Below are 16,160 nucleotides of genomic sequence, written 5' to 3' on the forward strand. Positions count from 1 at the left end.
TTTGCCTACCTTCAGGTTCTAGAGCAGCCGCCAATTAAGAGGGCTATGACGATCTTTCCATGTTATGGCACGTCCAAGATGACGTTAGGCAGATCTGTGGTGAAATTTGGTGCTGTAAGTAGGCTGTTTAGGTTTTTATGTTGGTAACGCCACGTAGCGCTCTGTATGAAAATCACTGGCTGTGCTGTGTGCAGTCTGTGGCTGGTTGGCATTGTTGTAATATTCGCTCATATGAAACGTCTCCTTAGAAAAGTTAATGAATTACTGTGCTGACCTGCCTTCGATACCGACTACGGGTATCTTCATCACAATATAGAAAAATTTATGAATCGCTGTGCTGATAAACCTCTTACATTATTAGATTTTCAAACAGCTGATCAAAACTGAACGTACTCAGACATTTCTCTCTTTACTTATTCTGCTCAACACTAAACTGACACACAATATTTTTAGCGCAACGCAATCTGACTTTCAACAATCCCTACAAAAGAATGGCCCTAACTAACAATAACCTATACCTTTCATGAATCACTTACCTCACAAAAATCTTCGTTACTCGAACTACTACAATACAGCGAGTGCCAATACTGCCAGCTAAATAAAAGATTCTAACTACTGAAGTCACTAACTACTGATAGGCATAGTTAGAAATGAAAGATTTTGATAGAGAACAAACAATGTATTTACCTTAATACTGTTCAAAAGTCATAATACATATATCAGTTCATGACATCCAGTCTTACAAATTTACTCTCTCTGATGGACACACGTCCAGATCATCTGCTCTCAAAACTCCGCCATCTCTCTACCCACATCCACCACTCCTGGCGGCTCACCTCCAACTGGGCAACGTTACGCGCTGTTCACATCCAACTGCCCAATACTACAATAGCGAATATTACAACAATGCCAACCAGCCACAGACTGCACACAGCACAACCAGTAATTTTCATACAGAGCGCTACGTGGCGTTACCAACATAAAAACCTAAACAGCCTACTTACAGTGCCAATGTGACATCGTTAATCCACCTCACAGCTGACATAAATTTCTGAGCCGTGGCTTTTTTTTCCGCATTTGTTGACAACTTTCAAGCGTCGACGAACCATAACAAGACGTCGCAGTGCGCAATACTTTTGCATCATCGCATAGGAAGGTTATGGGCAGCTTTGAGCCAATACGATAGTTACAATGTTTCGAAAAATGATTCTTTAATTTTGTTGCGCAGTGTATTTTACTCCCCATTCTTGAGAATATTGAACTGTGTGTCACGCCGCTTCCATCTCCGTACACGCCGTATCCGTTCCAAAAGTAATTTTTATCACTTAGCCTCCCTCACACAATGTGAAATAATCCTTGAAATTTACCGATCGTAAGCTATGGAATAATGCTCCAAGGCATCATCTACCACTTAATCTCAAATCTTACACACACCAAAAAAACCGGGTCCTAAACATCAGTTCATTGTCACACATGTACAATCGTCGTTTTCCGTATAACCCTGACGAATCTCACTTTTGTATGCACAGATCCCCAACAAACACGGCAAGGAGACTGCACCAGGAGTTGCCGTTAGCGGCAGACTTATTGTGACTCTTTGCCTTCTTTCATCCCTACAACTGAAATACAGGGTGAAAAGTATTTAAACCGAAAAACTCTGGGAGGTTGTAGGGGACATCAAAACAAATATTTTTCCTTAATGTCATTTTTTCCTATGAGGAGTATTTAAACGGGTAGAGGAAGATTTCTCTGGCGGTAAATTAATTAAACCAACAAACACTTTTCCATTTTTTATGACCAAGAGACAACTCATTGACACAACCCAATTTCAATTACAGTAGATTTTCAAAAATGCCTCGATTGACACGTAAACAAAGGTTACAACGTCGGATCATGTCCTGTCTAACACGTTGTCTTGTAGGGAGCGGGACGTCTTCCAGCAATGCTGGCAATGCTCTGGCGAGAAAATTGTAAGTAGTTCCTTCCATTTAATGGCCTAGGTAGCAGATACTGCCCAATTAAACAGTCCTCAACATCACCGACCCACACATTAACGAAGACCCGCACTTTATGAGCGCTAGTAACTGTGGCATGTGGGTTATCCGCACTCCAAACATGCGAATTGTGCATGTTGAAGACTCCATCACGCCCGAACGTTTCTTCATCGGTAAACAACACAGAGGATGGAAATATAGGATGCGCTTCACACTGTCGCAGCTACCACTGCAAAAACTGTGCTCTGGGTGGATAATCAACTGGTTCCAGGTTGTGGACATCCTGTAACTGAAATGGACATAACAATTGCTCTCGAAGGACTGTTCCAGGTAATCTGCTAAATGATCCGGTCTCAAACAGACGTTGGTACACAGCAGCAAAAGTTATATGATGCGGAATATGGCGATTAGGATATTGTTGTTGATAAACCCGCTGTGCATCTCGTCCGTTGTGGTGCGCTACGTAGTACGCACCAACCATATCAGTGTACTCACTCCAGGTGTATCGCTCCATTAGTAAACAGAGACAATGCACTGCTGCACTGGTGGACAGCAGTTGCCTACAACTGAAGAGCGTAATACGCCCTCTAACAACTGAAGATCGTAATACGGCCTCCACCGATTTAAATAATCCTCATAGGGAAAAATGACATTAGGGAAAAATATTTGTTTTGATCTCCCCTACAACCTCGCAGAGTTTGTCGGTTTAAATACTTTCCACCCTGTATAACTCATAATCGACCATTTTACCCAGTTTCAAACATGATGGCAAGACACTGTTCATTACACGGCATGACCAAGTAGAGCAGTTGTCTGTTGCGTTACACTGTAAGTTCGGAACTCACCCTGCGGCGATGGCCTCGAAGCTGGCGGGCACGGCGGCGGACAGCAGCAGCCGCGGCTGCTCGGCGGTCTTGGCCTCTCCCTCGAACGCCATCCGCAGCTCCTTCAGCAGGCTCACGTACGCCGCGCGGTCGTCCGCGCCCCTGTAACGCAGGCAACACTTCTTACATTGCGTACGCGCGTGGTGCATCTCTCCCAGTCATACCACACAACTAGTACAGCTCGATCCACAAACGATGGCAGTTCGCGCATGTCGAGGCACGGACGGGGATTGCATTGCTGACGATTCCAAGCGACAGATGCAGTACGCGCATGCACGTGCTTTCTGCTAGAAGAAAGCGTACCTCCTGCAAACTGTCTCTCTCGCTTACTTATGCAGAATTTGTCTCTTACAACCACAATTAACAACAACAACTCGCAACATATGAAATCGAAATTCAGTAAACAACTGGCTACGATCACGTTTAACGCTCGCATTAAGTACAGCATTCACAGTAGAGCGCTCAGAACATACTGAACACTCATTGGCTGTCTGAGAATACGTGACATAGATGCTCAAACAAGCCGAAACTCGACCGCCAACGTTCGTGATTCGAACTACAGTATAAACCAAGTACACACCTGAATAATGTAGTCACAATGTTCCCATCAGAGCTTTATTACATTAATTGTCAGTTAAACCTACTTTTTACTGTGGACGGAAATATTTGAGCTTTGTAGCAATTAAATTTGAGTTTTGTAACGACTAATGTCGAGAAAGAAAAATTCTGTGTCCTGTTCTTTCGTCTTACATTCCGAGCTGCGTAATCAAAACATTTCACAAGCAAACACAATGTTCGGTTTCTAGATGCAATGGAAGGAAAAACCACGACAGAGAGACAAGTACGCTGCAGGAGCAACATTGTGAACGTACACTATTGTAATGATTCACTTGCTGCCCTATATGCATAAAGTAACAGGTTAAATGTTTCTTCCCATATTAGTAACATAATGTACTAATATTTTTTTCTAGTTGCAGCTGTCAAGAGGTCCTGCTGAAAGGCAGTGCCTTGACGTGAAAACTCTTATAGCGTTTGAAATAAAACGAACGTTATTAACATTCTACATCAGTATTCTTCACGCCTCCACATTTTTAGCCTTCTGCCACTATAGGGCTCCGATTGGTAACATGGTTGTGTGTTACTTAACATGTCAGTGCGTGAGAAATAGGGTGCTGCAATCGAGTTTTGAAATCTAAGAATTCCTCCATTAATGGAGAACCCACTGCTTCGGCATGACAATGCCAGATCACACACGAGCGTTGTGACATCTGCAACTATCTGACGTCTTGGATTCAGTATCGTCGATAGTCATCCACATAGTCCCGACTTGGGCTCATCCGATTTTCATCTGTTCCCAAAACTTAAATAACACCTTCGAGGACTTCACTTTGATAATGATGAAGCGGAGGAAGTAGATATGAGGCTGTGGCTCCGGCTCCGTCAAAAACATCAGCCATTCTACAATGACGGTATCAAGAAACTGGTCTCTCTCTGGGAGAAATGTGTTCGTATCTAGAGTGACTACGTTGAGAAATAAATACGTAGACATGAAGAATAGAGATATAGACTGTTAATGGCGTTCATTTTATTTAAAAATCTTTAAGAGTTTTCATATAAAAATTAGAAGTATTACTTTTCACCACTTCTTCAGGTATTCATGTAAGGAGGACCTCATGAAAAGTTCAAAGAAATCCGAGTGAACGTCAGGTAAATACAAATGCGCTACAATAATTGTGTTTGCCAGCAGATAATGGCAGCTGAAGACTATTTATTGTAAGTACAGGTACGACAGACAAGCACAACCAGTACGGTTCTCCTTTATTACGTAATATTATTTTCAACGTATCAGTCTTGTAGACTCTGATAGTACCACATAACTATTGTTCATGGATGTTAAATATATCTTCAATGTCTGTTAACATATAACATGAAGAAAGTATCTCCAGTTCAATAATCATCAAACGGTCAGAAGTTGATACAATCCGAAACACGTAATAAGTTTAAAATTAGTATACAATAGCACTTTCGATTTCACGTGAAATTTGGTGCTAGTTTATCACCATTAGGTAACACGACTATTCAAAAATTCTTTCTAGGCTTGCGGAATTTCACGCATTATTATATGATGATAAGTTTTTGGTCTGTGTGCACAGATTTTACTTTCATCATAAGTTAATGTACAAAAGAGGAGCATTTTATAGTATGCACATTAACATTGAACTAATAAAGGACTTGAATTTAGGATGTTATTTCACTACCAAATACTGCACTTCCGTCAACCAGTTACGCAATAGACAACTTGGTAATCCTAAGAATAATTCAAAATTTATCTCAAAACATTATCGAAGGAATGAACTTCTAGCTGAAAAACAATGGATGTGGTTAACAGACTCAACAGTATTCCACTAGCTGAGACAATAAGATTGGGATTCTGTATTGTAATGAAGAGAACCTGCTTTTTAATCGTATTTACAACAAATTTTCTTGCATTCACAGGCTTCTGCCAAATGTATCTACATGTGTCCCTTCGATCCCATTTTTCCATGTCTTTTCATCACCAAACTGCACACATTAAAATACTTATTTTTAGAATAGTGTCTTCGTTTTGATTTACTGGAACTAATATGTATGTATAATCGCATCGATTTCTCTTGTCACAAGTCACTGTTGTGACGCGTACCTCGGGTACTCCCAATCAACGTCCAGACCGTCAAACTTGAAGTCTCGGAGCAGCTCGATGGCGTCGTACACAAACTGGTTCATCCTGAACACATTCGATGTCAACTCCTTAAAAGGCGTCGATCCGAATGCCCATCCTCCGATAGCGAGCAGCACCTGAAAACGACAGCACACGTGTTTACTGACAAATATTTACCAAATTATCTAACCGAGGGAAACAGATTATTCGCAATGTATTTGTAAATACTACTTAAGTAATATTGTTTTACAGAAGGTGTTCTGAAAAGTAAATAAAAAGCAGACGTTAACACAGACGCACAACGAAACAGTTATCATCTATTTAAATTACACTAGATAATATTGTCCCTATTAATCCTGTGTGTAGATTTCTTAGGATTCTGGAAAACACCGATAGCTAAATGACGCCACTTGCCCTTGCAGCATTGTAACACATTTTTTGGAATTGTGAAAAGTGAAGAAGAGTTAAAGACCCTTTAACTGAATGTGAAAGAAGGAAGTGCAAAGGTTCGTCTAATACTGAATGTCAAGAAAACTAAAATTATGACAACTATACCTATCACATCGGGGCATATAGCATGAGAACAATGGAAATGGTTTCTATGTTCAGTCATCTCAGCTCCCATATTTCTGCTGATGTCGACTGCAGCCATGAAATCAAGAGCCACTTGTTACTTGGTAGAAAGGCAATGTACAACCTTGATAAAGTTTTGAGCGGTACAGACATAACTTTAACAACAAAGACCCTTTTATTAAGGGCTATAGTCTTTCCAGTTGTGATGTATAGATGTGAGACCTGGACCACAAGTATGGCTGAACGGTGTAGAACAGACACCTTTGAATTATGATGTTGTAGGAAACTGACCTGAGTTCCATGGACCACAAAGAGAATGAGTAGATCAGTATTACACCAAACAAAACCGGATTGCTCCCTGGAAGATCTGAAACAAAAAGTGTCTTCTTTGGGCATAGCAAGTCTTCTCATGATTCCCTGGAAAAGACGTTAACACTGGGGAAGATCGATTGCACAAGAAGAAGGCGACAAAAGATTTGATAGATCGATGGCATATCACAGAAGTAGTGAATTTAAAACTGGTAAGTCTATGGGGGAGAGTATGGCACAGAAGAAATTGGCGAACTTCAGTACTACAGAGTCAGAATCGACTAAATGAATAGAGAGAGTGAGAAAGATATGTGGTATCCTGAATGGGCTGCTTGTTTAATTCGGAGAGTTAGAAAGTTTCCTAGTTTTGTGAATGACTCAAAGAAAACAGAGCCTATCATGCTAAAACTTTTGTACGATGGCAGCCATGCAAACATAACATTTGCTTCTTGAAGTGTTCACAATTTTCATGGTCAATTATCTGTACGTTGCTTGAAACTCAAATTAAACTCACGAAATATTTGATGTAATTACCTGCAGTTAATTTTATGGAAGTGCGAGTCTCTTACGTATTAACAGTAATTGAGGCCTTAAGAATGTCGATGAACTGCTGAAATCTCAAATTTTATTGCAGCACTGATAACAACAGGTAATGCCAGCCCACATCCGTATATCGTCTTTAATAACAGCTTCAGAAAATACTGAAGGATGTATGGGTATACAGGGCTGGATAGGACGGAAGGAGGGGATTTCGCAGTGGAGCAGAGCATAATATGACTGAAATAAATACTAATTAAAATTAGTGTGATTGGGCGGTATGGAGTGAAAGTTCAAAGATATTGCTACTAATTTGTTATAGGAATGATTCTTGCGAAGAAAACATCATTGCAACTGCTATAATAGTGATCAGCCACTGTAGCGACGTCTCTTGTTCAACCTTGTAAATCCTGATTATGTAGTTCGCCTGTTCCACATGGATTGCGCCGCCTACGTGCTTCATGGCTGCTCGGTCACGCTCCGCCGGAAGAGAAGGCGTAATTTCTACAGATCCCGAGGCCGCTACGTTTGCTACGTTCCGCACCACAACGATAAGCAGCGCGCGTTTCATATTTCATGCAGTTTCCTTTATTCACAGCACGAGTAATGAAGTACATGACCTTGTGAAACTGAAAATCGTGATTAGCAAACATGATCTGGAAGTAGGTACGAAACATTGACAGCAACTGAACCGATATACGTTCTCTGTTGTCAAATTTTCGAGCACGCTACCTCTATAGAGCTGCAAGAATTGCAAAACTAAGAGTGTAAAGGTATATTTCATAACCACATTTTACATGGAAGCGGAACATATTTTTGTGATTTTATTCAAACTAAATGGTTCAAATGGCTCTGAGCACTATGGGACTTAACATCTTAGGTCATCAGTCCCCTAGAACTTAGAACTACTTAAACCTAACTAACCTAAGGACATCACACACATCCATGCCCGAGGCAGGATTCGAACCTGCGACCGTAGCAGTCCCGCGGTTCCGGACTGCAGCGCCTAGAACCGCACGACCACCGCGGCCGGCTGTGATTTTATTCCTCACTCAGACTGATATATACAGGGTGTTCCGAAAAAGTGTCGAATACTTTGAGAGGTGGTCACTCATCGAAACAAGGAAAATAAGACCAAATACACAGGTCCGAAAATGCATACTTTTTGAGATAGATCCAATAAACATGGGCCCGGAAATGGATAGTTTCTGCGACAAACACATGTTTACAGGAGGTGTTCAACGTGGCGTCCATTCATGAGAATGCACCCTTCCCCCCCTCCCTCCAGCATAAGAAATGAAATGATGCACCGGTAGGAACAGGCCAAGGTTTTATCCCCTCTCCCCTTCCAATTAAGTGGTCCTGAAATGTCTAAGTCAGTTGTTCGCGCACATTATGACAAAAATGTGCTGGTGCGTCATCATGCTTGAACCACATTTTTATTCGTTGCTGCAATGACACAGCCTCCAGCAAGGTAGGCAGTACATTAATGAGAAAGTCCTGATAATGTGCCCCAGTTAAACTTTGTGGTAGCACGAATGGCCGTATTAATCTATCGCCAAGTACGCCTGCCCATAGGATGATTGAGAACCGGTGTTGATGCCCTCTTTCCTGAATTGCTTGGGGAATTCCATCTGCCCATACGTGCTGGTTTCTTTACGAGGTACCCGTTTATTCGATTTTGAACTTTTCCATGAACTAATCACGAACCGATTTATGTGTGGCTGAGACTTGTGATTCTATTTAACCAAACATTGGTGACAAATCAGGGGTTTCGATGTTCCTGTCTCAACAGCAATAGCTGCCTGATGTGGCGAGTGACTCCCGATACGGCGGCAACCTTCCTAGCTCAGCAGCTACGTGGATTGTATAAAAACATTCTCTCAGTTACAAGAAAAGGGAGAGAATGCAGTCCGACAGAATTGAAAAGCCATAAAGAGGATCTTGTGTCATTCCTGTGCTTCTTTCCGAGACTAAAACCGATCGACGGGCACCATGCATGATTCATTAGATATTCGTACCGTTTATGACAGCCACGGCGTGAGAGCGACATGGGAAGTACTGTATCACATGCTACTGGTACATCGTACAAAATACACTACCCTGTTATTTCAATGATCACTAGCATGAACTCTGACCTTATCTTTTTTCCCATATTGCTGTAAATTGCTGGCTGCGTCTCATAACTATCTAATTTTTAAGTCCAGTTTTGGCGTTGTTCTTTTCTTTTGGACGATTTGCGCCAAAAATAGGAAATTCTAGGCCCATATCCGTATCACCACTTGAAAACAGGCTATTCCCGGTTTCCGTCCCGAAGAGCTCATACAAACAGCTTGATAAGCAGATTATGCCTGGCTGCTAGGATGAATAATATATTTACTCACCTATCAGTTAGAGACCTGTATCTAGACTGACACGAGTCAAAGTACACGATAATAGCGGGATGAAGGCTACAGTGAATATGCCCAGTCGCAGAATACTGCTGTTCCACCTGAGGAAACGGTGCTCGCACTAAAACCCTATCATAGGGTGTATTCGCCCCACAAATGTGCAGTGGCTATGGGTTCCTAGTAATATTCCACCACCATTCATAAGATCACAGCGATTGCTGAACGTGTGTACAATTATATAAAACAATCTAGAATTACCGATTCATTCAGAATTTTTTTATTAGAACCCCACCGACTGAAAGTTGTAGGAGTCATTTCAAATTGGTGCCTGCTGAATCGGACTGGAAGTGACAGGGACAGATATGCAGCGTTCCTGCACCAGTGGGAACGGAAGCCCACTTCGCAATATGACTGTGGCGAAGGGCAGAAAACAGAACTTCACACAACAACGGAATGTTCCCTCAGAACATTCAAAGCAACAATGGAAGACCTTCAGAATTTGGCATCAAAAGCTTCTGCCTGTATTTCAGATCTGGACTAAGGGCTATGAATCCATTATGAAGTTGAGATTGGATATATCAATCTAGAAATGTATACCGGATAGTTCAGGTTCCCTATCTATGCGGCCTGCAACACCTTCAAATACCACGTACAAGATTTTCATATTCTCTGGCTCACTAAACGCAAACTATTAGTCCTACAGAAAAAATGAACAAGACGGTTCTGTAGGAAATTTAATGTAATTAAATTTTGTATTGGGCTACATTTTCATTAGAGGCAGTAGTTTTCGAATTATTCAAGAAAACATATAAAACCGACATTTTTCTTGAACAGCTCAATAACTGTGTCCTGCAGTGAAAACGTATCGCAGCACAAATTTTAATTGAATTAAATTTTCTAAAAAAAGGTCCTGTTCATTTTTTTCCGTACGACTAATAGTTTGCACATAGCGAGCGAGAGAATATGAAAATCTTGCATGTGATTTTTGAGGGCATTGTGGGTTGCATAAAACCGGTAGACAGGAACAACGGAATCACTTGGATATTTGTTGGAAATAGCTGTCTAGAATTTTCTCCTGTCATCATACGACAAATAAACGAATGAATATCGTCTTACTACGAGGTGCCACTGACTTCAGTATGAAACAGTAAAAATACATACGAAATGAAAACATTTCGAAGAAATTAGAAGTCTAAATTTGCAATGGTCAGTTTTTATATACTGTGAACAAAAAGTATCACTTGGGAGTCTGTACTTTTAAGAACGTCTTTTTTGAAACAGCAGTCTCTTATTGCATTGACAATACGTCAAAATCAATAAAAGTAAAGTATTAAATTAAATTCCTATCCAACTGGGCTCAAATTTCCTTAGCAAGAAATGTAGTACTATTTCAGCACGTTATTGGTTACAGTGTACCGTAGACTCGTACTTGTTAACTGAAGTGTTCCACCACTTTTAGATACAATACTACACTCGTCTCCAGAGTAACGATTTTTTCAGGCAGCTTCGGACAACCTCGTAAATCTTGAAAAGATTGTACAGTTCGTTGCTTCTTTTCTTCAGCCGTATCAAAGAGACTACAGTACATTTCACTTTGGAGATGCTTCACAGACAGAAAGCTATTCAACTTGGGCCATATCAGCTTATTAGATGTGGTCTTACATCAGCAGCAAAATTTGCTTGTGCCCCATCACACACGAACTACATTCTAAAGAAACTACATATCACCAGAGACCTTTCCAAGTCTCAGACATCTATGATGTATACAGGGTGGTCCATTGATAGTGACCGTGCCAAATATCTCACGAAATAAGCATCAAACGAAAAAACTACAAAGAACGAGACATGTCTAGCTTGAAGGGGGGAACCAGATGGCTCTATTGTTGGCCCGCTAAATGGGACTGCCATAGGTCAAACGGATATTAACTACTTTTTTTTTAATAGGAACCCCCATTTTTTATTACGTATTCGTGTAGTACGTAAAGAAATATTAATGTTTTAGTTGGACCACTTTCTTCGCTTTGGCGCTATAATAGTCACAAACGTATAAGTACGTGGTATCACGTAGCATTCCGCCAGTGCGGACGGTATTTGCTTCGTGATACATTACCTGTGTTAAAATGAACCGTTTACCAATTATTTCGTGAGATATTTGGCCCGGTCACGGTCAATGGACCACCCTGTATATGCAGACTGAAGCAACTAATGCAATTTTGTTCCAAGACCGAGACGGGAACCTGGGTTCCTGCTCACTAGGGAGATGTGCTAACCGCAATACCTCCATATCATCCTGGCACAGTGGCTTTGCGCAACTGCACAGATCCCCCCCCCTATCACGCCACCCTCCTCAGCCCAAATACCCATTCACGCCTCAGCCCACTTTGTGTTGCCCCTATTCTCGAAACAGCATTGCAGAGGCTCTCAACCATATTGGAACAGCACCTCAGCGTCGACCGAATCGGCGTCCCTGCCTGAAACCCAGCATAGGTGCTTTTATCAAACGAAATTGGTTCTGAAACAGGTTCCAGGGACCTTTTTCACAACTCCACGGATTACCCTGGCAACCATTCATCCTCAATCCAAATTCCCATTCGTGCCTCAGCCCACCTGGTATTCCCCCTACACTCGTTCCATAGTGAGGTGCTATTATAATACAGCTGAGAGCCTTTGCAGTGCCGTTCCAGTTTAGGGGGAACACCAAGTGAGCTGAGGCATGAATAGGAATATAGACGGGAGGCACAGGGATAGTCGGTGCAGTTGTGCAAAGCCACTGTGGCAGGGTAGCGCAATGGTTAGCGAATCTGCCTTGTAAGCAAGAGACTTGGGTTCGAATCCCAGACTTGGTAAAAATTTTCATTCGTTGCTTCAGTCTGCATATATGCATCAAGAACTACATTCTCCAATGTTGCACAAGCAATCCTAGACGATCATGCTGCAGAAACGGGAGGTACTATCGTCCTCACTTTTACTTGGGAAAAAATATACGAGGCCTGTTCAGAAAGTAAGCTCCGATTGATTGCCAAATTGAAATCACAGTGAACATCAGAAATGTTTTACTTGTAACAATTAGCTACACCTTTCAGCTACTTCTCTACGTAGTCGCCGTTCTGACTTAGACTTTTGTCATAGCGTTGTACCAACTTTTCAATAGCCTCATCATAGAAGGCAGCCGCCAGTGCTTTCCGCCAATTCTCCACGCTGGCCTACACCTCGTTGTCTGTGTCAAAATGTTGTCTTCAAAGACAGCGGTTCATGTGACCAGAGATGAAACTCAGGGGGAGACAATTGCGGACTGTATTGTGGGTAATCTCACATTTCCATTTGAAAACGATGCAGGAGCATCTTCATTGCCCCTGCAGAATGCGGCTGAGAATTGTCTTGAAGAAGAAACAGCACGACAGTTATGTAATGTTAGCTGCATAGCTTCAGGCGAAATTTCTCACCAGGCCCTCGTACTTGGCGGCAGACACTATTTTCTAGCCATCTTTACGCACTCACTGCGAGCTCAGAAATGAGAAGAGCGACGTGATGCTAACTGGGGTTATACTAGAGACACTACCCAACACATCTGTGCAAAGCTTTATCGGATTTTCATAGTCGTTTCCATTTCGCGACCGATCGGAGCTTACTTTCTGAACGCCCCTCGTACTATGTCACAATGATATGGTTACCTCGTACCCCTACCCACGCATTAAACGAAGAGCGTTGCTCAGGTAGTGACTCATGAATACCATGTGAGTTAGCACCGTATTTGTAACCAATTAGATTTAATAGAAAAGACTACGTCTCAGATACGCCCTACTAACTGGGACAATATTTCATACTGAAATCAGAGGCATCTCATAATCACAGTTTCGCAGTTGCCTCGCAAATGACTAGTTGGCAGACCTGTGTTTACAGGAACGTTTTTGCCAATATCATCGTGTACTTTCACTTGCGTCAGTCTTCGCTGTTAATTCCAGTACATACTGTATATCTTCGCAATTAAAGTGAACGACCACAAACTGTAGGAGATTTGCAACGAGTAAATTGAGTTTACGCCAAGTATTCTCGAAATTACTAGTGCTACGAGTTCAGAAGAGCCCTTTTGCACACGTTTTGTGTGCCGCATTACTCGTAAGAGAGATACCGTCTCCTTACGTACATAATTTCGTCTGACTCGAAACAGCTACTTGCCATTCCGGCTGGGCAACCTCGGTGTTTACATCCAGTGTCGGAGGAGCGACGCTTGCTGCATACGCAGAATGCACCCCGCACTTAGCTCTGCCGCGGCGGCGTTTCTTGAATCACGCGCGAGGCGCTCTGCAGTTTTGTTTTGCGCTCGCGCGCCTCACCTTGAGCTGGGGGTTCTTCTCGCGCAGCGCGATGACCCGCTCGTAGAGGTCGTCGTCCTTGTCGTTGGCCGGCGCCAGCTTGTGGTCCTTGAGGGTGGCGAACGCGAACACGACGTGCGTGCACAGCGACGGGTCCACGTCCTCCGGGCTGAACTTGCCCGCGCCCGGCCGCTTCCCCGACCAGCTCGTCATGTAGCAGAACACCTGCGGCGGCCGGCCTGCAGCACACAACACAGTGTTACTGACCTCCCTCCGACTCGTCCCTCCTCTCTAGCAAAACTGGTCTCTACTGCCCAGGACAGAGCGCCGGAGAGCATCGTAAAAGACTCGCCGACCTCTAATTATAGTTGAGCGCCTGGACACTAGGGTTACAAAGTAAATCTAGAGAACACCTGGTGAAACCCCTCCAAAAAGGAAGTTATGAAGAAGTTTCTCTATCATTAAGGCACTTAAGGTAATCTCGTGAAAGGCGCACACAAGCATGCTAAATAAATCGCACAACACACACACACAATCACAAGAAACTTCCTGGCAGATTAAAACTGTTGCCGGCCCGAGACTCGAACTCGGGACCTTTGCCTTTCGCGGGCAAGTGCTCTACCAACTGAGCTACCCAAGCACGACTCACGACCCGTCCTCACAGCTTTACTTCTGCCAGTACCTCGTCTCCTACCTTCCAAACTTAACAGAAGCTCTCCTGCGAAACTAGCAGGCAGCTTCTGTTAAGTTTGGAAGGTAGGAGACGAGGTACTGGCAGAACTAAAACTGTGAGGACGGGTCGTGAGTCGTGCTTGGGTAGCTCAGTTGGTAGAGCACTTGCCCGCGAAAGGCAAAGGTCCCGAGTTCGAGTCTCGGTCCGGCACACAGTTTTAATCTGCCAGGAAGTTTCATATCAGCGCACACTCCGTTGTAGAGTGAATATCTCATTCTGACACTCACAAGAGTTTCCTCACATTCACACTATGTACCTTCCCTCAGCAAGCATCACTCTCTATTGCCGCCCTCTTGTGTTTCCATGGTCCCCCAAACATGCACACATTCGAGTAGAGTTGTTCTTTACAAACACTACGCTTCGGTAGCTTTGCTACACTACATAAATGACGTAGTAAATCGTAGGATTACCGGTGGTATTGGTAGAATTGGTAGGGAAAGAAACATAAATTTATTTATTTAATAATGTGGCTAGGGCCCCGCGTGGGCTGGCCGTTCGCCGGGTGCCGGTCTTTCAATTTGACGCCACTTCGGCGACCTGCATTCGATGAGGATGATAGGATCATGATGATGACAGCACAACACCCAGTCCCTGGGCGGAGAAAATTCCCCGATCCAGCCGGGAATCGAACCCGGGTCCAAAGGATTGACAAACTGTCACGCTGACCATTCAGCTACCGGGGGCAGACATGAGACATAAATTAACAGTTGCGAGAGAAAGTAGGAGCCAAAAATTTCCCTTTCGTTTTTGACTGATTGTTTGTTTTTCCTCGCACATCGCTCACTGTCAGTCCATTGTGTATTTTATACCGTTACAGAATATAAATTGTATTTTACAACTAATAACAGTTAGTTGATCTACAAATTCTGAGCTTTTATGTAACCAAAGCAATTAATTTTGATGCAAGTACAGTTTTCGTGCACAAATATAAAAAAATCTGTATTATTATTGTTGTTTGTACTTAATGGAACGTTTTTCATCATGATCAAAGATAAGAGTTTTCTGTTATTATTGATAACTGCGATGGTTGCTCATGAATAAAGGAAACATGTTTTATGCATTTTCGACGAAGTATTGAAGCGATGTTTGATGTATTTTTGTTTTGCGGCTCTTTTTTTCTCATCTTTTTCAAATGATAGAGCACAGCAATTAGTTGTCCTTTCCTTGCAAGTTTAATTCGGCAAATCTAGATTTCGGCTAGCCATTATCAATGCACAATTTCATAGTGTCACTGCATCTTCTAGTATGTCAGTCCCCTGTTGTTCGGGCTTCGCTGAGGAAATTGCGTCTCCCTGCGCTTTATGACAGAACTATATTATTGCACTTATTTTTACTACAACGTCCCTCTGTTTCATGTTACAAATCAACAATTTTCGAATAAAGCCTGAATTAAATATTGACTGTTTCAGTATTGCTGTAAATGCTGATTATTATTAAGTAACAGACTGGAGGATAACAATGCGGAACAAAAATGTTCCATAGTTTATCTGGCCCATAATGTAGCCTCACTCAGTTTCTAGACGGTTCACTGTTTTCGGTTTTTTGGGGAATCTAGTAAGACACTGACAGCATACGTAAATAAAGCGATCGGTATGAGGTAACGCCCGACTGGTATGCAACACTCCTAACGTGCAGATACTGACCTGAGCTATTAGGATAACCGTAGTTTTCGCTTACGTATGGTAGTTTACGGTAGTTTAACAAATCTAAATGCAAGCGCAATACCATC

The 16,160-nt window shown here is 42.5% G+C and overlaps 1 protein-coding gene and 1 non-coding gene across 2 annotated transcripts in view; both read right to left on the reverse strand.

Annotated features, from left to right (window-relative positions):
* Positions 1–16,160, reverse strand: part of LOC126236082 (probable chitinase 10) — a 390,810-nt gene that overhangs the window by 29,361 nt on the left and 345,289 nt on the right. The window contains exons 10-12 of the mRNA XM_049945145.1: positions 13,720–13,937; positions 5,559–5,713; positions 2,840–2,980 (exon numbers count right to left, since the gene is read on the reverse strand). Of these exons, the coding sequence (XP_049801102.1) occupies positions 2,840–2,980; positions 5,559–5,713; positions 13,720–13,937 (514 nt within the window). The remainder of the gene's footprint in view (positions 1–2,839; positions 2,981–5,558; positions 5,714–13,719; positions 13,938–16,160) is intronic.
* Positions 14,265–14,339, reverse strand: Trnas-cga (transfer RNA serine (anticodon CGA)). Its single transcript has one exon. It is a non-coding gene; the product is annotated as a tRNA-Ser (tRNA).

The sequence above is a fragment of the Schistocerca nitens genome, chromosome 2 (assembly GCF_023898315.1).
Source record: "Schistocerca nitens isolate TAMUIC-IGC-003100 chromosome 2, iqSchNite1.1, whole genome shotgun sequence".
NCBI lineage: Eukaryota > Metazoa > Arthropoda > Insecta > Orthoptera > Acrididae > Schistocerca > Schistocerca nitens.